Genomic DNA, 18,758 nt, shown 5'->3' with positions numbered 1-18,758 from the left:
GTCATCTTTGCGTGACCCAGGGAGTGAACATGTGGCTCGAGCGCTACGCTAGTCCTGTTCCACCATGTGAATCTACCTGCAGGTCGGTCTCCGGGCAACTTACACTTCAGCAAGAGCAGGTGGTCCCCAAACGACTCACACTTCGGAAAGAGCACATAAACTCAGCTCTGAGCATCGCGCTGCAGTCGTCTTTACTACTCCTCTGCTTCACTCGAGCACCATGGATACACTTCCCTAAGAGCTGATAGATCACATCAGTAGCTTTCTTACCAGCGAAGACCTCGAAAATACTCTCACCGTAAACAGAGCGTACAATGCTGCCGCGGAGCGATTATCTGGCACCTTCTCCAGCTTTGATCTGACCGAACACAACTCGCAAACATTCATTACCATCTATGGCGGCCCTCGTCTTCGCCAGCTCTACCAAGTGGTTTTCCGTACGAGTTTTCCGCCAATACTAGACGCTGCCGTCGGTGGCCTCGCTTGCCGAGAAACCACGCAAGAACTACAAGAAAAAGATGAGTGTTTCTCTAGCCAAATCGGACTACTGTTTTCGACACTCAAGGCTGCTGAGCTACGTGCTGCCAAACCCGCTCCTCGACGCACCAAAATCGTCATCCACAGCCCAACAAGACAGATAGGGAAACAGATGTTGAGAGGCTGCCGTCATCGCATGGATATCAGCTGGAGGGTTCGTTTACTAGCACCTGAAAGCCTCCCAGAACTTCGTTTTGTGAGGTCACTTCAAGTCGATCAGGGCGACCCTACCATAACCCCCTTACGTGGCACAGAAATCTCAAAGCTAGACTTACGGATGATTGTGGATCTAGCAAAGAAGCTACCCAACTTGGAGTTTGTTGGGTGTCAGCTTGGTCAGGGCGAAGTCTGTCCGAAATATGTTGGAAGGAGCAGATTCTGGGCACATTATGAGAATGATTGGGAAGGCCCACGACGAGACACCCGACATCATTTCGCAGAGGCTGTTGAAAGCTTCTGCTTGCCCTCGACGATGGAGCGTGTTCGCCTCGATTTTTTGGACAACTATGATATGCAGATTGAGCACCTTGACCAGCGAGATGATATGCCTGATCTGGTCGGTCCAGCGAAGCGTGATCCGTTCAGTAGCTCACTGTGCACTTTGTCTCACAGCCTGCGCATACTTGAGCTACGAGGTATCGTCGACTCAAACTTGTTTGAACGTCATTGTGACGACCAGACTCCGTGGCCGAACCTCGAGTCGCTTGAGATCATGTTCTGGCCCATCTCTCCATCTGGAGCATGGTACTTCCAGGGACCCAACGGAGAAGGTGGACAGTCCATCTCCTACTCAGTGACTGAAGATCACTATCCGCCTCTCGGACCGAACACGAATGATGTCGTTCACGATGAATATCTGGAGGATCGGGGTCGTTCTGATGATAATACTGTAGGTGGCGCTGGTTTCAGGATCACTCCCAACGATCGTGTCTTGGTACCTTTCCTCACTGCATTTGCAAGAGCGGCATCAAGAATGCCAAAGCTGAAGGATGCCAGTGTATGGTGTCCGTTGGTGTGCTATCGAGATGAAGAGGGAGTGTCTCTGCATGGGTCATTGTACGAGCACTTGAACGATCTATCCCTGGCTTGGGGTATAACATACGACAAGCCATCTCTACCTACACCTCGCAAACTCGCATGGCGGGTTTCGACTTGGCGCCCTGACGAAAAACTACATGTGTTGTTCCGAGACATCGGACGTATACAGCATGGGGATGAACTGGAAGAGGAGTGGACTGATGATCAGACAGGTGATGATCTTGTCAGTCGCGAATTCTTCTCCTACTACTAAGTACCACCCCAACCATAGAGCTATCCTTTGCCGCACTTCGAGTATTTGCATCCCTTGATTACATAAGTGATGCTAAAAAAGACGCCACCTCTTTTTTTCACCCAACTTAATGATGGGCGCGGAGTTTCAACGGCATCAAAGCTCGAATCTATGCCAGTCGAGTCGCCGGACTCACAACGGTCATGCGCAGCAAAATGATGACGCCAGCACCTGGGAAACCTTGCTAGCGTGTCGAAGCTGTATACACTGCCATACCCAAGGATCTTTTTCCTATCTTGCTACGTTTCAATCAACAAGTGACGGAGTAAGTTAATCTTACAAGTACCCAGATTTTAGTTTAATCTAGCGACAACGAATACAAATACCTGCTAGCTAGAATAAGAATATAACTAATACTATAACAGAGGCAGTACATCAGCTCTCGTAGTAGAGTATATTGATGTATTGCGAAGTATCTAGATCTCTGTCTAACCTAGCGATGACGAATACAAACAACCAACAGTCAACCTAAAACAGTGCCTTCTGCAACAAATTTGCTGGTGTCTTCGCAGGACCGCGAGCTTCAAATATTAAGTTGGGAGAGTAAGAAACCTCATAACAAGCCTCCTTGAAAACTATAACACCAACATGCCTTAAAGAAGCCGCGCAATGACAACGAGGCGAGAGTCCCTCGCGACGCTGCAATGAGCCAACGTACCTTCGCACTGTCTCGCTACGCTTTTCGTCAACTACTAATAAGTGATGGAGCATGCCAATCCTACAACGCGTGCTCAGGTTCAGGTCTAGTCTGGTGATGGCGAATACAAATACCCGCCACCCAGGAAAAGAAAAAAAGACTACCGTCGCAACAGAGGCCATGCTTCAGCTCTAGTGACGGAGTACGTCAACGCATCACCAAGTATCCAGATCTTCGTCTAGCCCATGTCCCGACATCCAGGCCAGCATTGCATGTTGTGTCACGATACACAACATACCGTTTGACATGCAGCTTGCAGACGTAGTCGTGCTGCCGTGTCGCATCGCAACTATTCGATATGTCAAGGCACCCTTGATAATGTTACTACCCGTCCAACATAGTCAGCGCCAACTTGCTGAAGGACCAGCCATCTGTAACGTGAAGTTGAAAAGCGTCGTGAGGCGTATTGGAGGCCGGCGGTCAATAGGGATTGACCTCACTCGACAGCACTGCCACAAGACACCTAAGTACTCGCCGGGAAAGTGCTGACTTGTGTAGTTCGGTGTGGTCATCAGGTTGGTCGGAGCGACCGTCAGGTACGAGACCTTCTGGACCCTGGCTGAGGGTGCACGTCGGTGTTTGGCTCGGTTGACGATCTGCCTGAGAGCGTATCAAATCGTGTTCCACTTCTTCGCGTTACAACGCAAGGTTTTGCTACGAGAGGTGCATGATGCAGACAGTGCGAAAGGGACATTGGTGATAGCTGCGGTCGTCGCTTCATCCTTGCCCAATATCCGTCCCGCCTCCTCTTCACCCGTTCAGCGCAGCCCTACTGAATCGACACCAGGATCCCCGGCGGCCTGACGATTCAAGATGGCTTTGAGACGGTGGAGCTGCGGAGGTGAGAGAAAGAGGAAGTCGGCCGCTAGAAATGACCCCTGCAGAGTCTTGGCTCCTGACGCCACCAGCGAGCACGTCGACGGGAAGGTGCTCACGACCTCGGATGCTTGCTTCTTCTCATATTTTTATGTTCACGCCCCTCCAAATTCTCTGCGAAGCTGCACCCATTCGGCCGCTGTCACCCTGATCTGCTGGAGAACTGCCGTCTATCCATTCGGACCCCTGCCGGACGCCCGCCATTGCCAGCCAGGACTGCCCCGCTACCGCCTCGGTTGCCTTTGTCTATACACCGCAACGCGCCTGACCCGCCAGCACCTTCCTTGCCCTGTCGCCGTGTATAAAGGTGCTTCACGTGCTCCGTCGAAGCACCTCAAGGCTCTGCATTTGCTTCTTGACAAACGTGCCTCGCTCCGCGTCGTTGTCAACCGACCCCGCCTTGTTCACGATCGAGCTTCACCCAAGCTTCGCTCCACCTTCCACACCACCACCACCACACGCCGAGATGGCCTCCACATCAGCTGCCGCAGGGCTGCTTTCTCGCCAGCTCAAGCAAATGCAGAACGACAAGAGCATATCAGGCATCAGCTGTGGGCTGGTGGACAGCAACGTCTTCGAGTGGGAGGTCATGCTGATGATTGATGATGACACAAAGTACTATGGAGGTGTGTAGGACTGGAGGAAGATATGCTGAAGCATGGCTGACAGTTCTCAGGTGGCTTCTTCCGCGCACGACTGAACTTCCCGACCGAATACCCACTGCTACCGCCTAAGATGCGCTTCGAGACGCCAATCTTCCACCCAAACAGTAAGCCTTGAACCCTAACATTGCTAGGCATATAAGCTGAAACAGAGCAGTCTACCAGAACGGCGAAGTCTGCATCTCAATCCTGCATCCTCCCGAAGAAGACAAGTACGGCTACGAGTCAGCCGCAGAGCGCTGGTCACCCGTTCAGACACCCGAGACGATTCTCCTCTCCGTCATCTCCATGCTTTCGAGCCCCAACGACGAGTCCCCAGCGAACGTCGAGGCCGCCGCACTATGGCGAGAGAACACACCCGAGTTCAAGAAGCGCGTGCGAAAGTGTGTGCGAGACAGCTTGGAGTTCGAGTAGTTTGGATGCTTAAGAGATCTCTAGTGAGATTTGGATTACACGTCTAGGGGCGCACAACTGATACGGGAACAAACATGGCATGTTCAGGTTACTTGATCGTTACGGCGTGCATGGTGGGATCTTTCGGCATGGTTTGCTAGCGTACAATGCATTCACGATACCTCTCCACCCCTTACTGACAGTGACAAAAGCCCCCCTCGCTCTCCTCAACGCCAATCCCAACTTCACACACCCAATATCAAGTCGACATATCCCTAACTCCTGACCAAACCTAACAAACCATCCATCCCCCAACATTCACATCCCCCAGCCCTCGCACAATCCCCTCCCCCATCCACGCTAACACCACAAACACCACCCGCGACACAACAAGCCCTTGCACCCCGGCCTCAATATACACCCAGGCCCCGCGCCCCGACACCTCGAAGACCCCACTCCACTCTCGACCCAGGAACAGCGCAAGCGCGATGTACGCGCTGATCAGCAGCCCGAGCGAGAGGTCGAGAAAGTATGGACTACTTTTCCAGAGCTGAGGGCGCGAGGGTGTGGCGGATTTCTGGGGGTTGGGTGTTGGTAGGACGGAGAAGGTTGGGAGGGGCATGGTGCGGGAGTCGTCGGGGGCTTTTCGGTGGGGACGTCGGGAGATTTGTGGGCGGGCCTTCGGAGGATTTCTGATAGAAGGCTTCAGGGTTCTTTACTGCGTGGTGCTGTGGTGCTCGAGGTGCACGGCGGTTGAGTTGCGTGCTGGAGTCGTTGGATGATGCTGATGCGAGTCCCGCGGCTGGTGGTGCTGTGCGAGAGTAGATATGAGAGCAAGACTTGTTCTGGAGGGTGTCAGGACTTGGTTCGGGCAGTGGTGAAGAGATGGTAGATATCTGTGGAAGAGGATGGTGAGGATGTAGAACCCCGAGGGCTTGGCGCATTGGCTTACTTTCCTTCACGGCATCACCAATGGGGCAATTAACATCGCACTCGTGGTGTAATCACGGGAAACCCTTGAAGTGCATTGTTGCCTTGAGGTGACTGGTGGCGCAGTATGACATGTCTTCGGAGGCACCCTATGATGTGGTTTTCGATTTGGAAGTCTGCTGTGAACGCCTGAACAATCCCGCAGCCTCGCCCAGTCATCTGGGTCTGAGACTCACCTCTTGACTGAGTCTGTACCACGCCCGTCTGAGTCTGGTCATACACCTATCAATATTACTCCTGCCTGCCATCAATACAACCTGACACATTCTAGAGCCCTGTCACCACGGCTTCGTCCAGTTAGGAATCTTCTTCCACTCTGCCTCTAGCGTGTCTACCGCGAACTTAATATCCAGCATCTCGGCCTTCTTCTACTTCTCCGCCGGCTGATCCTTCGGGTCCACCTTGGCCTTCTTCCGCTCCGCCGCACTGGACTTCTTATCCTTCAGCTCCTTCAGCTCCTTCACCCACTTCGTGCCAAAATCATCTGCCTTCTTCTTCGCCTGCACAAACTTATCGTCGGCTTACTTGGTCCACTCGGCCTCGAGGCTCATGATCGTCTAGGGATCAAAGGTGCGCACGTTTCTGCGGTTGATTTCGCGCTTATGAGCTTTATCTGCTTCCCCATGCGCGTCACTTCCTCACTGAAGTATTGCCTGATATCCGGCTCGGTCATTTATTTGGACCGTCCTCTCTCTTGAACTTCTTACGCCCCACTTTGTCGTTCTTGCCGAGACTCTTACACTTACTGGAGCCCGTGGCTGACGCGGAGACGGCGCTTGACGTTTTGTAAGCGAGGCCTTGAGGGAAGTAGCCTTGATCGGAGTTGGCTTGGTCGAAGCAATCTTTGAGGTTGGTGCAGCAACTTTGGTGGTTTTCGGGGGGTTGACTTTCTTTGAAGTCTTCTTCGAGGGAACCTTTGGCTTTGCCGGTTTCTTCGCAGGAATGCGAGCTAATGTACTACCATTGTTGCAGCATTGGTCTTATTCTTATTCTAGCTAGCAGAAATTTGTATTCGTTGTCGCTAGATTAGATTAAAATCTAGGTACTTGTTGTAGGATTAACTTACTCCGTCACTTGCTGATAGAAAACACAGCAAGATAGGACCAAGGTTGCAAGCACTGCCTCTATTACTACAGCAATGGTTTTCTAGTTCTGGCCGACTTTTGTCTGGATTCGTCAAAGCTATGTTAGACAGAGATCTGGGCACGCGTTGTAGCGTTGACATACTTCGTTCCCTCACATCAGTCTGAACGCGGCCTCCTAAAAGAGACCAAGACAGAACAAACAGTGACACATGGTTGTTTCCAGCTGCCAATTTATCTACGGAGGAAGGTACAAGAAGGAAGAGCTGTAAGTATTATTTCCTTGATCTTGATCATGGCATTGTACAAGAGGACTCTTCGCTGGATGAACGATACCGACACCCGCTTTCGCATTATCGCTTGGCTCGCTCCAGGCACGCCACTTGGGAGTCAGACAGTGGCTCGATCCTGAGGTCCGAACTGTGCCAGTGATCAGGCCGCTTGTTTTACGGCAACCATGGTTCGCTTCAACTCGAGCCAGGGTCTCGACAAATATTGCATAATGCCATGCGATCTACTCACACTGCCCTTCTTACTTCTCAAACCTTCCACCCAAAAACAAGGTTGCAAGCGAAAACGCATTACGAAGATCATCATCGAGAAGCCATGGATTCCGAGAAGCAAGCTCTTCCCGTTGCGGGCTCCGAGCAAAGCGAAAAGACAACGACAACGTTCATCGACGAAAGATTAAACAGCGAGCCGATAGCACTACAGCCATTGAACGGGCCACTGTACAAGCAAGAGACCAGTGCGGGCACAGTGATACACATGCCTCTTACTCCCCTCAAAACCCAAGTGCTCTACTGGACCGGCGCAGCTGGCATAGTGGCTTTGCGCCAGACAGCCCTCCACATCATCTCTCTGGAACCTCTGGCCGCACCCATCCTCGCTGCAATGGTCATTCTGTGCCTCCTCGCCACTGAATACTATCATCGTTGCGGCCGGCCCTGGTGGGACACGCCCGCATCCTGGATATTCGGCGCAGGACTGCACACACTCGTCTTCGTTGAACTGCTGATGACCATACTTCTCTTCATCACAAGCCTATCCTCAAGCCCCAAAAAGCCGCTCACACTCCGCCAAGAGCTGGTCTTCCGTTTCCTTCTCAACTCACTCACCATTAGCATGTTGGACAGAGATAAACATCCGCGCAGCCGCGTCACCATCCCTAACGTCGGTCCCGGGGCGTCGCTATGGTGCAATCCGACATGGCTCCTGATAAAGATCGACGGGCAGTGGATGTGGAAGCGCGGCGATAATAAGCGGGCGATGCGGCATCTCGGGTTGACTTACGCGGTTATGTTTCCGTTCATGACGGGAATTGCGTGGTGTCTTGATGTTACGCCCATTCCGATCGTGTCGTTGGGCTTGTGGGGCGCGGGCTGTCTTGCAGAAGGTTTCGACCATGTGCTTTTGCAGGTGCTCGCGTTGCGACCGTTGCATGATCTGGTATTCTGTCTGTGTCACCATATTTTGTTGGGCGTTGCGAGTATTGAGGAGTGGAGGCGGAATGAGTGTCTGTGACTGCGGTTCGACATCGGCTGGAGCAACCGAGCATCAGGCAGCTGGCAATACTCGTCGATTACGTTGTGTTTTGTCTTTGTCATAACGGGCGCCTGGATCTACATTCAACACAGTGATAACGGATCCAAGTAATCAAGAGCCAGGACGGTGTCAAGGGGGGTATTGAAGTTTAATAACTCTACGCTAGCGCGGCCTAAAAGCCGCTTCCTGCGCGTTCCAACGCCGTACCATGATACCGTGAAAGCTAATCTATGTGTCATGAAATGTTGGGTATAACGCCTGTTCGTTCACTGGGTTCGCCTGGCCCAAATACCAAAAAGTGCTACGCTGATTGCTGCTACTGCAAGTCATTTGACCTCCTTGACTGTGATGGTGCTCCCGTTCTTCTCTTCTTTGGCCTTGGGTAAGCCTTGTTCTAGGTGAGCCTGTTCTAGATGCGCCTGCGGAGGCGTCTGCATCTGCGGCAACTGTATCTGCGGCGGAGGCGCACGCGGTGTCTGTGGCTGCAACTGCTGCGGTGACAGCGGCTGAGATTGTGACTCTGTTATAGGTTGATTCTCTTTATCTCTCTCCTCCTGCTCGGCCTTCTCTTGCCCTGTGACCACGCCCTTCAGCACCACCTCCAGTTCCGCCAGTCGTACCGGCTTGATCAAGAACAGATTGACGCCACTTGAGTTGGCCTCTTGTTGGGTTTCAGTGCTGGCAACACCTGTGAGCGCGATGATGGTGACAGGCGGCAATCCATTCCGAATCTCGTGGGCGCGAATCTGGCGTGTGGCCTCGAGGCCGTCCATTTCAGGCATATTGATATCCATCAGGATAACATCGATGCGTGCAGTCATGTCAGCAGCAGCAGCTTTCGCAGTTGCCGTGTGAGCCTGGGTTGCAGATCCGGTCTCCGGCAAATGGTCTTGAGCTGTCTTGTAGGTGTCCAGAGCTTCGAGGCCGTTGACAGCCAGCACGTGGCGGTGACCAAGCTTGTCAATGAACGTTCGAAGTAAGCGTAGATTGATAGGGTTATCGTCGACGGCCAGGCAGTTCAGCGATCTTGTTGGCGTGGAGTATGCCGACTTCTTGGCTGGAGGCGAGTGGACTGAACGCACTTCAGGGGCACTACCTGTTGAAGTGAGAGTCGGCCGAGCATGATCGAGGAGGCGGCCAAATATATCCGGACTCTGAGGCGGCGTATTCTCCCTCAAGCTGAGCTGTGTGACTTTGTGCAGTGTTGCTTCTGCCTCATTGGCTTGATCGAGCAGACGATGTGCGTGACGGTCAAGGCAGGAGGACAGAGCTTTTGCCATCTTGTGAGGACCGACAGGCTGCCCGATGCATTCAAAGATGACGCCAGGGATTGTAATCGCGGTGGTAGATTGCGCAGATGCAGCGCCCTGGCAGACAACAATGACAGGTGGATGGTTGGCTTTGTTTGATCCCTGGCTGTGCTGAGCACGCAGCACCTTTGCAACAGATTCAGTTGCAATAATGATGTCAGGCTGCGCAGCGCAAGGACCAGTAGCACAGGTCTTCATGCCAAACCAGTCGGCACACAGGCCGTCGAGCGCTTTCATCGCAAGTTTGCCGGCACTTTTTCCCTTCAAGCTTCTAACAAAGTACTCCTCTTCTTCCTCAAAACCCTTGAAGCAGACCTTCATGCCTTGTGTGCGTTTTCCGACCTCCTTCAAGTGCTTTCCTTTCTCTTGCTCGGGTCGCGTGGCGCAGAAAGACGGAGACATGATCGACTCCTTCAGAGGGCAGGACACCGTGAACTTGGTTCCTTGACCCTTTACGCTGTGAACGTCGACTTCACCTCCAAGAGATTCGACAATCTGCTTGACGATGCTCAGACCGAGGCCAGTTCCTTGACTCAGAGGATTCTCTTGGGCGAAAGAGTGGAAGAGTCTGTTGTTCTTGTAGTCTTCTGACATTCCGATACCACTATCAGTCACTGACAGTCGGAACTCGCGGTATTCCTCGGTAGGGCTCGACTTTGGCATCACCTGGAGCTTAACCTTGACAAACCCGGCTTCGGTGTACTTCAGCGCGTTTCCGAACAAATTCATGATCACACGTCGCCATGCGCCAGGTTGTGTGCGGAACACGTAGTTTCCGCTCTGGTTGATGTCGATAATCAAGGTTAGTGGGAGGGCCTCCGTCTTACACGCGGTGAGCCCATATGTTTGGTTTGACTTTTCCTTGTGCACATGGCCTGCAAAGATGCTTTCGACAACATCTTCTGTGAGAATACTCATATCGACATCGTTGATCAACGTCATGATATCGTTAGTATGGCTCTGTCCAGGACTGATAACGTGTTTAGCGCTTTGTGTACGCTTTTTCGACTTTTTGGATTTTCCTCGTGTTAAATTGTTGATTTTGGCAAAGTCCAGAACATGATTGATAGTCTCCAGGAGTGTTTTGCCACAATTTTCGATGGTCTCCACATGATTCGTCTGCTGGCCGTCGATCCGTGTGTCCTTAAGCAAATCAGTCATACCCAAGATACCGTGAAGGGGAGAACGAAGTTCGTGACTGATGGACGAGATGAAATCGGCCTTTGCAGCATCCGCTAACTTGGTATCCAACCGTGCAACCTCGGCCATGACAGAATTACTGAAGGCCGCGAGGAAGCTCAGCTCTTGTTCGCTGGTGAAGACACGCATGGGATCGGAACTCCAGATGACAGCGCTAGCAAACCACCGATCCCGATGTGAGTCCCACAATGGATAGAGAACCAGGCTCTTTGCCTTTGGAAACGTGCTCCGAAGGAAGTTTTCGTCGTCCAGACTTCTGGTGGATTCTGACTTGCGTGAGATATTGAATGGAAAGCCATCTGATACTTCCATCTCGCCGTTTGCAGAAGGCGAGTTGATGGCTGGCGTTGTCGAGATCTCATCGTCGAAATTGAAGATTTGGCCGTGCGAGTAGGAACGAAGCAAGTGCCGCAAGACACTTTCAGACATGGAGTATTGAAAGTCAGAGGGACTTGAAACTTCTCTGTTGTTTTTACTCAACGCAGAACCCAACAGAACACAAGGCTTGTCTGGCTCGGGCAATTGCTCAGAAAAGAGATCATCATCCACCAGCCCGCCAAACGTGCTGATCTTGGCGTCAAAGAAAGCAACGCCATCAGCTTCAATCGCATCAACAATCATATTTGACGCCCTGCTGAAAGCTGCTTGGATCTCAGGCGCAATGTTGCCCTGCGGGTCATTCTGGGAAGTAGAAGAGAACTTGACCACGGGTTCTGGTGCTTTGGGTGGTTCTGGTCCAAGTTCGGAAGCCGGCGTAGCAACGCTGCTCATTGGACGGATACTCGAGGTGTCTGTGTTGGTTGGGCTTTTTATACTCGACATCGTACTGGCGTTTCGGTCAATTATGAAGGGCTCCTGATCGGCGTTCGACCGTGCTGCAGGGCGTTGTCGTTGGAGGGGTGTTTCGGATAAGCCTGCGGACAGCGGCGTGTCCCACGGGTCCTGCCACCAGTCTTCGAGCCCGCTCTTTCCTTCGGCAAACGATCCCAAGCTCTTAACCATGATCTTGCCTCTCCGGTGATCCTCGGTAGCCCTCGTCATCTCCAAATGTCGCATCACTGTACCTGCCATGTCTTTCAGAAAATCCAGTTGATGGGTAGTAAGGCCGTCCCGCGGCTTGTCATCTAGAACGCAATATGTGCCAATGGTGTGCCCGCTTGGGCTGCGAATGGGAATTCCGGCATAGAAACGCGATTTTGCACTCCCCACAACCGATGGAAAGTGCTTGAAGCGGTGGTCTGCTAACAGGTCGTTGACGACAAGAGTGGGCAGACTGTCGAAAGGCGAACTACCCCCAAGGTTGACCGTGTAGTAGCAGATGCTCTCTTCTTTGGGGAGGATGGTGTTGCCCCAGCTCAGGCAGTCCTCGCTGAACTCGGGCTGGCCTGTACACAGGGACGACGTCCTGGTGGCCTCGGCCAGGATGTAGCAGTTGCGGCGATCGAAGAAGGAGATAAGACATCTTCGCGCATTGAGGCGCAGAGCTCCCAGTTGCGCGAAAGCAGTCAATGCTTTGTCTTCGGAAGGCCGTGGGTGGCTCTCGAATGCGCCTGCGATGCCGAGGCCTGAGCTCGAAGGAAGGGCTCGCGGCGGCGTCGGGGTAGCGTGGGCGGGCACGGGGGACGGCTGCCGACTGAGACCCTCGTTCGAGGTGGACCGCTGCGGATAGTACCTGAGACGGAGTGTCAGCAGCTACAGACGCTGAATACGGGCAGCCAAAGCTCACCTGTAAAATTCGCGTTCTTTGGCGAGCTCCGGGTGCTCCATGGTCTTCTTTCGCGACTTCGCCTGGATACCCGGCAGGCGAGCATTTGCGGGATCGTGGGACCTGGGGTCGGCCATGGCAATGTAGTCACAGCGCCTCAGATCATGGGACGACTAGTGAGTGGCGAGTCACAGCCAGAGGGCGCAACCATGCTCTGTGCACCGACTAAGCGCAGCCAGACCGTCGACTTTGTTTTGAAGAGGTCTTTTGCGATCTCGCCGAGAGAAGAGAGGGACGCGGAAGCAATCAGACGCAGGGTCTGCCGTAGTGGAGCGGAGGTGGGGCTCTGTATACGAATCACAGCCTGGCGGGCACTCGCTGTGTGGCTGCCCAGCGCACGGAGGGCTGCGCTAGCAAGGCATGTGCCTTCTCTTAACACCCCCTACAATTGTGCGGGATAGTACCTGCCCCTAAGATAATGGCCTTTCTGCAGACCGTCTTGGCACCTGTTCGGAAACACTCGCTTAGTCAGGTTGCTTGACACCTTCAATCAAGTAAGGGCAGTGCCCAAAAAGCGGCCACATGCAAGATTCAGACTAACCGCCATTTCTTCGTGCTCCGTCGGTGTGCGCTCTGGGTGTATTCCTGTGCATATCGATACTGTAAGGCAACTCCCGCGACAGGGCACTTATTGTAGAGACGTCAACCAAAGCAGGCAAGATTTACGAGCACGACCAGGCACCAGTTGTGGAATCGTATTAATGAATGCCGCTCTACCTTCTGCTCAGCACCTCAAATCCAAATACCTCAGAGCCACTTCAAACCCTCACGGCCTTGCTGGATCTCTCCCACCACCACCTATCTCCTCCCAGTTGTACGGAACAAAATTGTAGCTTCTTGGCACTAAATATGACACGCAAACGCGCAGCGAACCCTCATCCGGATCACGCGACAAAAGTCGCACCCACGCCAACCCATCGTCGTCGAACTCGTCGAGCGCCTCATCCTCCTCTTCCAATGACTCCACAACCGCGTTCACATCGATTAGGCAATCGTGGTCTACTACGATGCACGCGCGGAAGCGTGCGCTATTGTCTACAGGCTCGTCGCCAGAGTCGGCCCATTCAACGAACCGGCTTCACATCATTAGGTCAGTGTAAAGAAGGATAGCAAGTTGGGGTGGGCGGGCGACGTACCGGCGGATCTCTTCCTCAGAGGCACGGGCTAATTCAGGCGAGGACTCTACCGCCCAGTCGATGTTGGGGATTTCATGGACGAGGTCCTCTTCTTCCATTCGTGTCTGGGTCTGCGCGTTTAGGTAGTTCATGAAGTGGTCCCATTTAGTCTCATCGCTGTAGTCGGTGCGGTAGATCTTGAATCCATATTTCGCCTCGGAGATTGTGGGAGACTCGCTGTCATTCAGTTGGGTGTCTTCCAATTCCCTAGACGGAACCGATGGGGATGGCGGTGGCTGGGGGCGTGGCGTGCTCATGTTAGACGTTCGACCCCCTCGTATAGAGTGATGGTGGTTCATCGTACTTGATTCCAATCGGCCAATCATGTGCCACGCCGGAGATCGCACTCAATGGACTTGGCTTCACACTAAGCAAGACTTCCAGACATCATTGATAAAAGTACCGACGATGCGAAGAATGATGCACAGAAAATCACACAAAAGTTCGATGCTAATAAGTGTGCACTCACAAAGACGAAAGGCAAGCTGCGGATGCGTAAGGCGGAGAGGAAACCAGTCAAGTATGATGATACGCTGTTGAAACTGGAAATTGATGGATTGCAGAAGGAGACTGATCTGTTGTTAGCAAGGTTATGGCAGTGTTTGGCATCCTGATTACTGTGCAGTATAAGATAAACACCATACAGTAACAAAGAAATCGTCCCTTGGAACTTGTAGAGAGGAAGAGGGTCGTACGAGATCAGCGTTGCAGCAACTTGCAGCGATGTCTGGCGTGCCTCCACGTTAGGCAGGAGGGAATCTGCAAGGCGGAAGCTGTGCAACCACGGCGATGACCGGACGTTGATAGCAGGTGTCTCGGATACCACCTCTCTCAGCGTTGGTCTCATACCGTGTGCATCCCAGAGAATAGTGTTGTAATACTCCGCAAATCTTAGTTCAGAGACACCCAAGCCATCCTTGAACGGTGACAAACCCCTGAACATCATCACGTGTGACAGTGTGTGACTGTAGATCGCGGTTGCCGATTGTTTAAAGTCCCTTGAACGCCAAGAGCGCTGCAGCTGCTCAGCTGGGCAGGTTTGACTTTGAGCCGCGTCGGCGCTTGCCGCACAGGGCAACTGCCTGGCAAACAACCCCGCCTATCGCAGTCGGAGAGCTCACCCATCACAGTCACCGCTGTCGTTACCAAGTTTAGATCCGCATCACAGGGCTCACGATGGGTATGTCAGTTGCTTCATCACTCATTTGAGTACTTTCTAACAAGTTCTTTTGCAGGTCGACTTTTGACGTTCGCGTGCTGCAATTTGAACCAATGGGTCCTCGACTGGGAGGGAAACCGCAAGAGGATCGTGGAGAGCATCAAAGTTGCCAAGGAGCGCGGTGCTGGATTTCGCACTGTACGTTGGGACAGAGCGGCTCTCAATTATAACTGACCGCTTCTAGGGACCAGAGTATGAAATGTTTCACACACTGCCGGGACAATAGTAACATGTTCACAGACTTGAAATCACTGGTTATGGTCTGTTAGATCACTTCCTTGAGGGTGACACGTATCTGCATGCGTGGGAGCAGTTGGCCATCATCCTTCAAGATGAGTCGATACATGGCATCATCGCCGATATTGGCATGCCCGTCATGCACCGCAACAACCGGTACAACTGCCGTGTCATCATTCTCGACGGCAAGATCTTGTTCATCCGACCAAAGCTTTACCTCGCCAATGATGGAAACTACAGGGAGATGAGGCATTTTATCCCATGGAACCGCCCTCAGCACCACGAAGAGTACTACCTTCCTCAGTTCATCCAGAAGCTACAAGGCTCCACCAAAGTACCAATCGGAGACATGGTCCTCTCCACACCTGACACATGCATTGGTATGGAAACTTGTGAGGAGCTCTTCACGCCGTTGTCGCCTCACCTGGCTATGTCGTTGAACGGCGTTGAAGTAATCACGAACTCCAGTGGCTCCCACCATTCGCTTAGAAAGCTTAATGCTAGGATTGCCTTGATACAAGAAGCTACACGGAAGTCGGGCGGTGTGTACCTCTACTCAAACCAGCAAGGTATGGATGGCGACCGCTTGTATTATGATGGTTGTGCGATGATCATCATCAACGGTGAGATCATCCAGCAGACATCGCAATTCAGTCTCAACGATGTCGAGGTTTGCGTCGCCACAGTCGACATCGAGGACGTCAGATCTTACCGCTGCACGCCCTCGAGAGGTATTCAGACTCTCACAGCACCAACATACGAGCGTGTTGAGACTTCGTTCTCCATCGGCAAAGACGATGATTCGACTGATCCAACCCTGGCTCCTAGCCCTCGACAAGAGCTGAAGACACACGCTCCCGAGGAAGAAATCTACCTGAGTGGGTCTTGCTTCCTCTGGGACTACCTGCGACGTTCTAACCAGGCGGGCTACCTAATCCCACTATCCGGTGGTATCGACAGCTGCTCGACAGCGGTGCTGGTCTATGGCATGTGCAACGTCGCCTTTGAAGCACTCCAAGCAGGCAATGCACAAGTAAAGGCCGATATCCAGCGCATCGCAGGCCCTGGCGAAGCAGAAGGCTGGTTGCCAAAGTCGCCTCAAGAGCTCTGCTCAAAAGTCTTTTCATCCGTCTTCATGGGCATGGCCAAGCAATCATCCAAAGAAACTCGCAGCCGCGCCGAGCGTCTGTCGCACGATATCGGCGCTCAACACACAGACCTAGACATCGACTCGATCTTCGAAGCCTTCAAAGGCGTCCTCACCAAAGCTACCGGTCACGAACCAGCCTTCAAAGTCCATGGTGGCACCCACGCCGAGAATCTTGCGCTGCAAAACATCCAAGCACGCTCTCGCATGGTGCTCAGCTACATCTTTGCGCAGCTCCTGCCAACCGTACGCCAGCGACCTAACGGCGGCTCCCTACTCGTCCTAGGCTCCGCCAACGTTGATGAGGCCCTGCGCGGCTACTTCACCAAGTACGACTGCTCTTCCGCAGACATCAATCCCATCGGCGGTATCTCAAAGACCGATCTCAAGCGCTTCATCGCCTGGGCCGAAACTCGCCTTTCGCTGCCCATCCTGCGAGAGTTCCTCGACGCCACCCCGACCGCCGAACTCGAGCCCCTGACCGAGGACTACGTGCAATCCGACGAGGTCGACATGGGCATGTCGTACGCCGAGCTCTCTGTCTTCGGTCGCCTGCGTAAGAGCCACAAACTCGGACCATATGGCATGTTCCAGCGCCTGGTGCACGAGTGGAAGGACCTGCACGAGCCGCGTGTGGTTGCCGACAAGGTCAAGCGTTTCTACCACTACTGGGCTATCAACAGACACAAGATGACTACCATCACGCCGAGTCTGCACATGGAAGACTACTCACCTGATGACAACCGGTTTGATCTGAGGCCATTTTGCTATCCGAGCTTTTGGTCGAGCTGGAGCTTCAAGAAGATCGACGAAGCGGTGGAGAAGATGGAGAAGCGGAAGCAGACTGCGGCTGCCTAGAGACTTTCAGAAGCTGCTCTCTGCAGTGATGCTGTTCATGTAGAAACTTAGGATTTGTGTGCCTTAATGCCGAATAGAAAGAGCGCAATATTATATGAAATATAATTTTCAAAGGAGTAATCTTAAGAGAAATGAATATAGAAGATGAAAGCACATAGGAGAATCCACATCTAAACCACTCATCTCAGCACAACATCCTTCCTCCTCGGCCCCAGTTCCGCCCAAGCATCCTCGTGCATCCGTGCCACCGCAACCCGCTCCGCCACCTCCCTCGCCTCATCCCACCTAACCAGCAGCAAATTCAGCACGCACCACTCTCCCGGCCCAAACACCTCCTCGTCGAAATCCACAACCTCTTCGTCCCACACAAACCGCTCCCCGTCCCAGATCGGCGTCCCGGGCGGATGCATCGTGCCACTGAGCGGCGTGCGCGCGTGCGCCGCAGCCTCGACCCGGCGGTTACGCGACAGCAGGAGGAACTCATACGGCCCTGCGTAGTGCGGAGCAGCCAGAGACTCCTCGTGGGCCATCAGCACGCCGGCGTGGCGCCCCGCGGGGTCCCGCAGCTGCGAGACCGGAATCGGGGCGCCGGCGTGGTGCAGCTGGGCCGCGGAGAAGCCGTCGGCGGGGACGGCGGCGGCGGTGAAGCGCAGGGCGGTGCTGTCGAGCGTTGGGTCGGCGCCGCGCGGGGCGTGGAAGTACGGCGGGTACTGGGTGCGCAGGGAGGCGTGTTTGTCGCGGCGGACGGTGTAGGGGGTGTCTGCGGGCCCGACGTGGAAGTTTGTGATCTCCGAGCGGAAGGTTGGGCCTGCGGCGCGGGGGAGCGCGGTGGTGTCTGGGCTGCTGGTCGGGTCGAATGGGAAGGTTATGCGCCCGTTGTGCGAGGTCCAGCTCCAGGAGGGCTCGGAGGGGTCGCGGGATGTTGAGGCGGAGGCGGGACACCACAGGAGGGAGAAGTCGAAGAGGGCTTCGGGGAGGCCGTGGATGAAGTTTCCGCCGCAGTTTTTGGAGAGGTGTTTTGTTGCTTTGGTGAATGAGGGGGTTGTGTGAGGGCGTTCGGACTTGGTTACGAGCTGGTTGTATCTTTGGAATCCGGTGAACCAGTCGTCGACTTCTTTGAAATCCAGCTCTTGGGTGGAATCTTTCGGTAGACTGGCATTTGATCCTGAACGTATCCTGTTTACCAGACCTTGGATAGTCTGACTTCCGGACCGGCTGGATCGTCTCGACTCATTACTGTTGCTGGATCTACGTGATAACCCTGGCGAGAGCTGGCCGTTCGGTGTTGTTGGTCTGGAGTCTGACTTCTTTTTTCGCGATAATGACCGACTGATCCATCCTGGCGACAATCTATCCATTGTCGATGTGGGTGTTGTAGACATGACGACTAACGACATTGGTGTGTTGATCAGCTGTATTCAGAAGAGATTTAGATAAAGCGGTGAAGGACGAGGCAATGAGGCAATGCGGCAGACTGATGCTGAGGACAGAGGTGAGCTGCTGTCTTACGGCGCTGAATGCGTATGGCTTTTGTTCACGTGCGAAAATTTCGCCTCCGCGCCTACACTGCCTCCTTGGGAGGCGTCTCGATCGTTTCAAGCATTCCAGGAGGTGTGCGGGAAACATGACGAAAAGCAGAGTGTGGCTGAGCATCAGTGGAGCCCGGCCACGGCCGCACAACAAACTCGTGTACCTAGGGGGTGATTGGAACGGAGATCAAGTCTCGATTGCGGGG

At 53.5% G+C, this 18,758-nt stretch overlaps 7 protein-coding genes across 7 annotated transcripts; 4 read left to right on the top strand and 3 right to left on the bottom strand.

Annotated features, from left to right (window-relative positions):
* Window positions 1–29: 29 nt before the first annotated feature.
* Window positions 30–1,828, top strand: C7974DRAFT_433253 (uncharacterized protein; the record flags this gene model as incomplete). Its single annotated transcript, XM_046144910.1, has 2 exons — window positions 30–119; window positions 242–1,828. 2 exons carry the CDS (start codon window positions 30–32, stop codon window positions 1,826–1,828), a joined length of 1,677 nt encoding a protein of 558 aa, XP_045997852.1.
* A 1,627-nt stretch (window positions 1,829–3,455) lies between these two features.
* On the top strand, window positions 3,456–4,822 carry C7974DRAFT_392108 (ubiquitin-conjugating enzyme E2 15). Its single transcript, XM_046141644.1, has 3 exons — window positions 3,456–4,066; window positions 4,117–4,209; window positions 4,260–4,822. The coding sequence occupies exons 1-3, from the start codon at window positions 3,907–3,909 to the stop codon at window positions 4,514–4,516; spliced, it is 510 nt and encodes a 169-aa protein (XP_045997851.1). The 5' UTR covers window positions 3,456–3,906; the 3' UTR covers window positions 4,517–4,822.
* Window positions 4,823–7,624: 2,802 nt separating this feature from the next.
* C7974DRAFT_392104 (uncharacterized protein) lies at window positions 7,625–8,147 on the top strand. The gene is made up of 2 exons (XM_046141643.1): window positions 7,625–7,676; window positions 7,861–8,147. The coding sequence occupies exon 2, from the start codon at window positions 7,867–7,869 to the stop codon at window positions 8,089–8,091; it is 225 nt and encodes a 74-aa protein (XP_045997850.1). The 5' UTR covers window positions 7,625–7,676; window positions 7,861–7,866; the 3' UTR covers window positions 8,092–8,147.
* Window positions 8,148–8,245: 98 nt separating this feature from the next.
* C7974DRAFT_423495 (sensor histidine kinase-like protein/response regulator) lies at window positions 8,246–12,739 on the bottom strand. The gene is made up of 2 exons (XM_046144386.1): window positions 12,349–12,739; window positions 8,246–12,294 (listed from the first exon to the last, which is right to left on the bottom strand). The coding sequence occupies exons 1-2, from the start codon at window positions 12,462–12,464 to the stop codon at window positions 8,439–8,441; spliced, it is 3,972 nt and encodes a 1,323-aa protein (XP_045997849.1). The 5' UTR covers window positions 12,465–12,739; the 3' UTR covers window positions 8,246–8,438.
* Window positions 12,740–13,153: 414 nt separating this feature from the next.
* C7974DRAFT_412105 (uncharacterized protein) lies at window positions 13,154–13,819 on the bottom strand (the record flags this gene model as incomplete). Its single annotated transcript, XM_046143614.1, has 2 exons — window positions 13,154–13,463; window positions 13,524–13,819. 2 exons carry the CDS (start codon window positions 13,817–13,819, stop codon window positions 13,154–13,156), a joined length of 606 nt encoding a protein of 201 aa, XP_045997848.1.
* An 862-nt stretch (window positions 13,820–14,681) lies between these two features.
* Window positions 14,682–17,113, top strand: C7974DRAFT_164278 (uncharacterized protein). The gene is made up of 4 exons (XM_046136024.1): window positions 14,682–14,742; window positions 14,798–14,919; window positions 14,966–14,973; window positions 15,022–17,113. The coding sequence occupies exons 1-4, from the start codon at window positions 14,739–14,741 to the stop codon at window positions 17,021–17,023; spliced, it is 2,136 nt and encodes a 711-aa protein (XP_045997847.1). The 5' UTR covers window positions 14,682–14,738; the 3' UTR covers window positions 17,024–17,113.
* A 29-nt stretch (window positions 17,114–17,142) lies between these two features.
* On the bottom strand, window positions 17,143–18,420 carry C7974DRAFT_357274 (uncharacterized protein; the record flags this gene model as incomplete). Its single annotated transcript, XM_046139616.1, has 1 exon — window positions 17,143–18,420. The coding sequence occupies one exon, from the start codon at window positions 18,418–18,420 to the stop codon at window positions 17,203–17,205; it is 1,218 nt and encodes a 405-aa protein (XP_045997846.1). The 3' UTR covers window positions 17,143–17,202.
* Window positions 18,421–18,758: the final 338 nt, after the last annotated feature.

The sequence above is a fragment of the Boeremia exigua genome (assembly GCF_020726555.1).
Source record: "Boeremia exigua strain MPI-SDFR-AT-0100 chromosome Unknown C7974scaffold_5, whole genome shotgun sequence".
Classification (NCBI taxonomy): domain Eukaryota; kingdom Fungi; phylum Ascomycota; class Dothideomycetes; order Pleosporales; family Didymellaceae; genus Boeremia; species Boeremia exigua.
The sequence above is the reverse complement of the archived record's forward strand: the minus strand, read 5'-3'. Positions and strand labels throughout refer to the sequence as shown.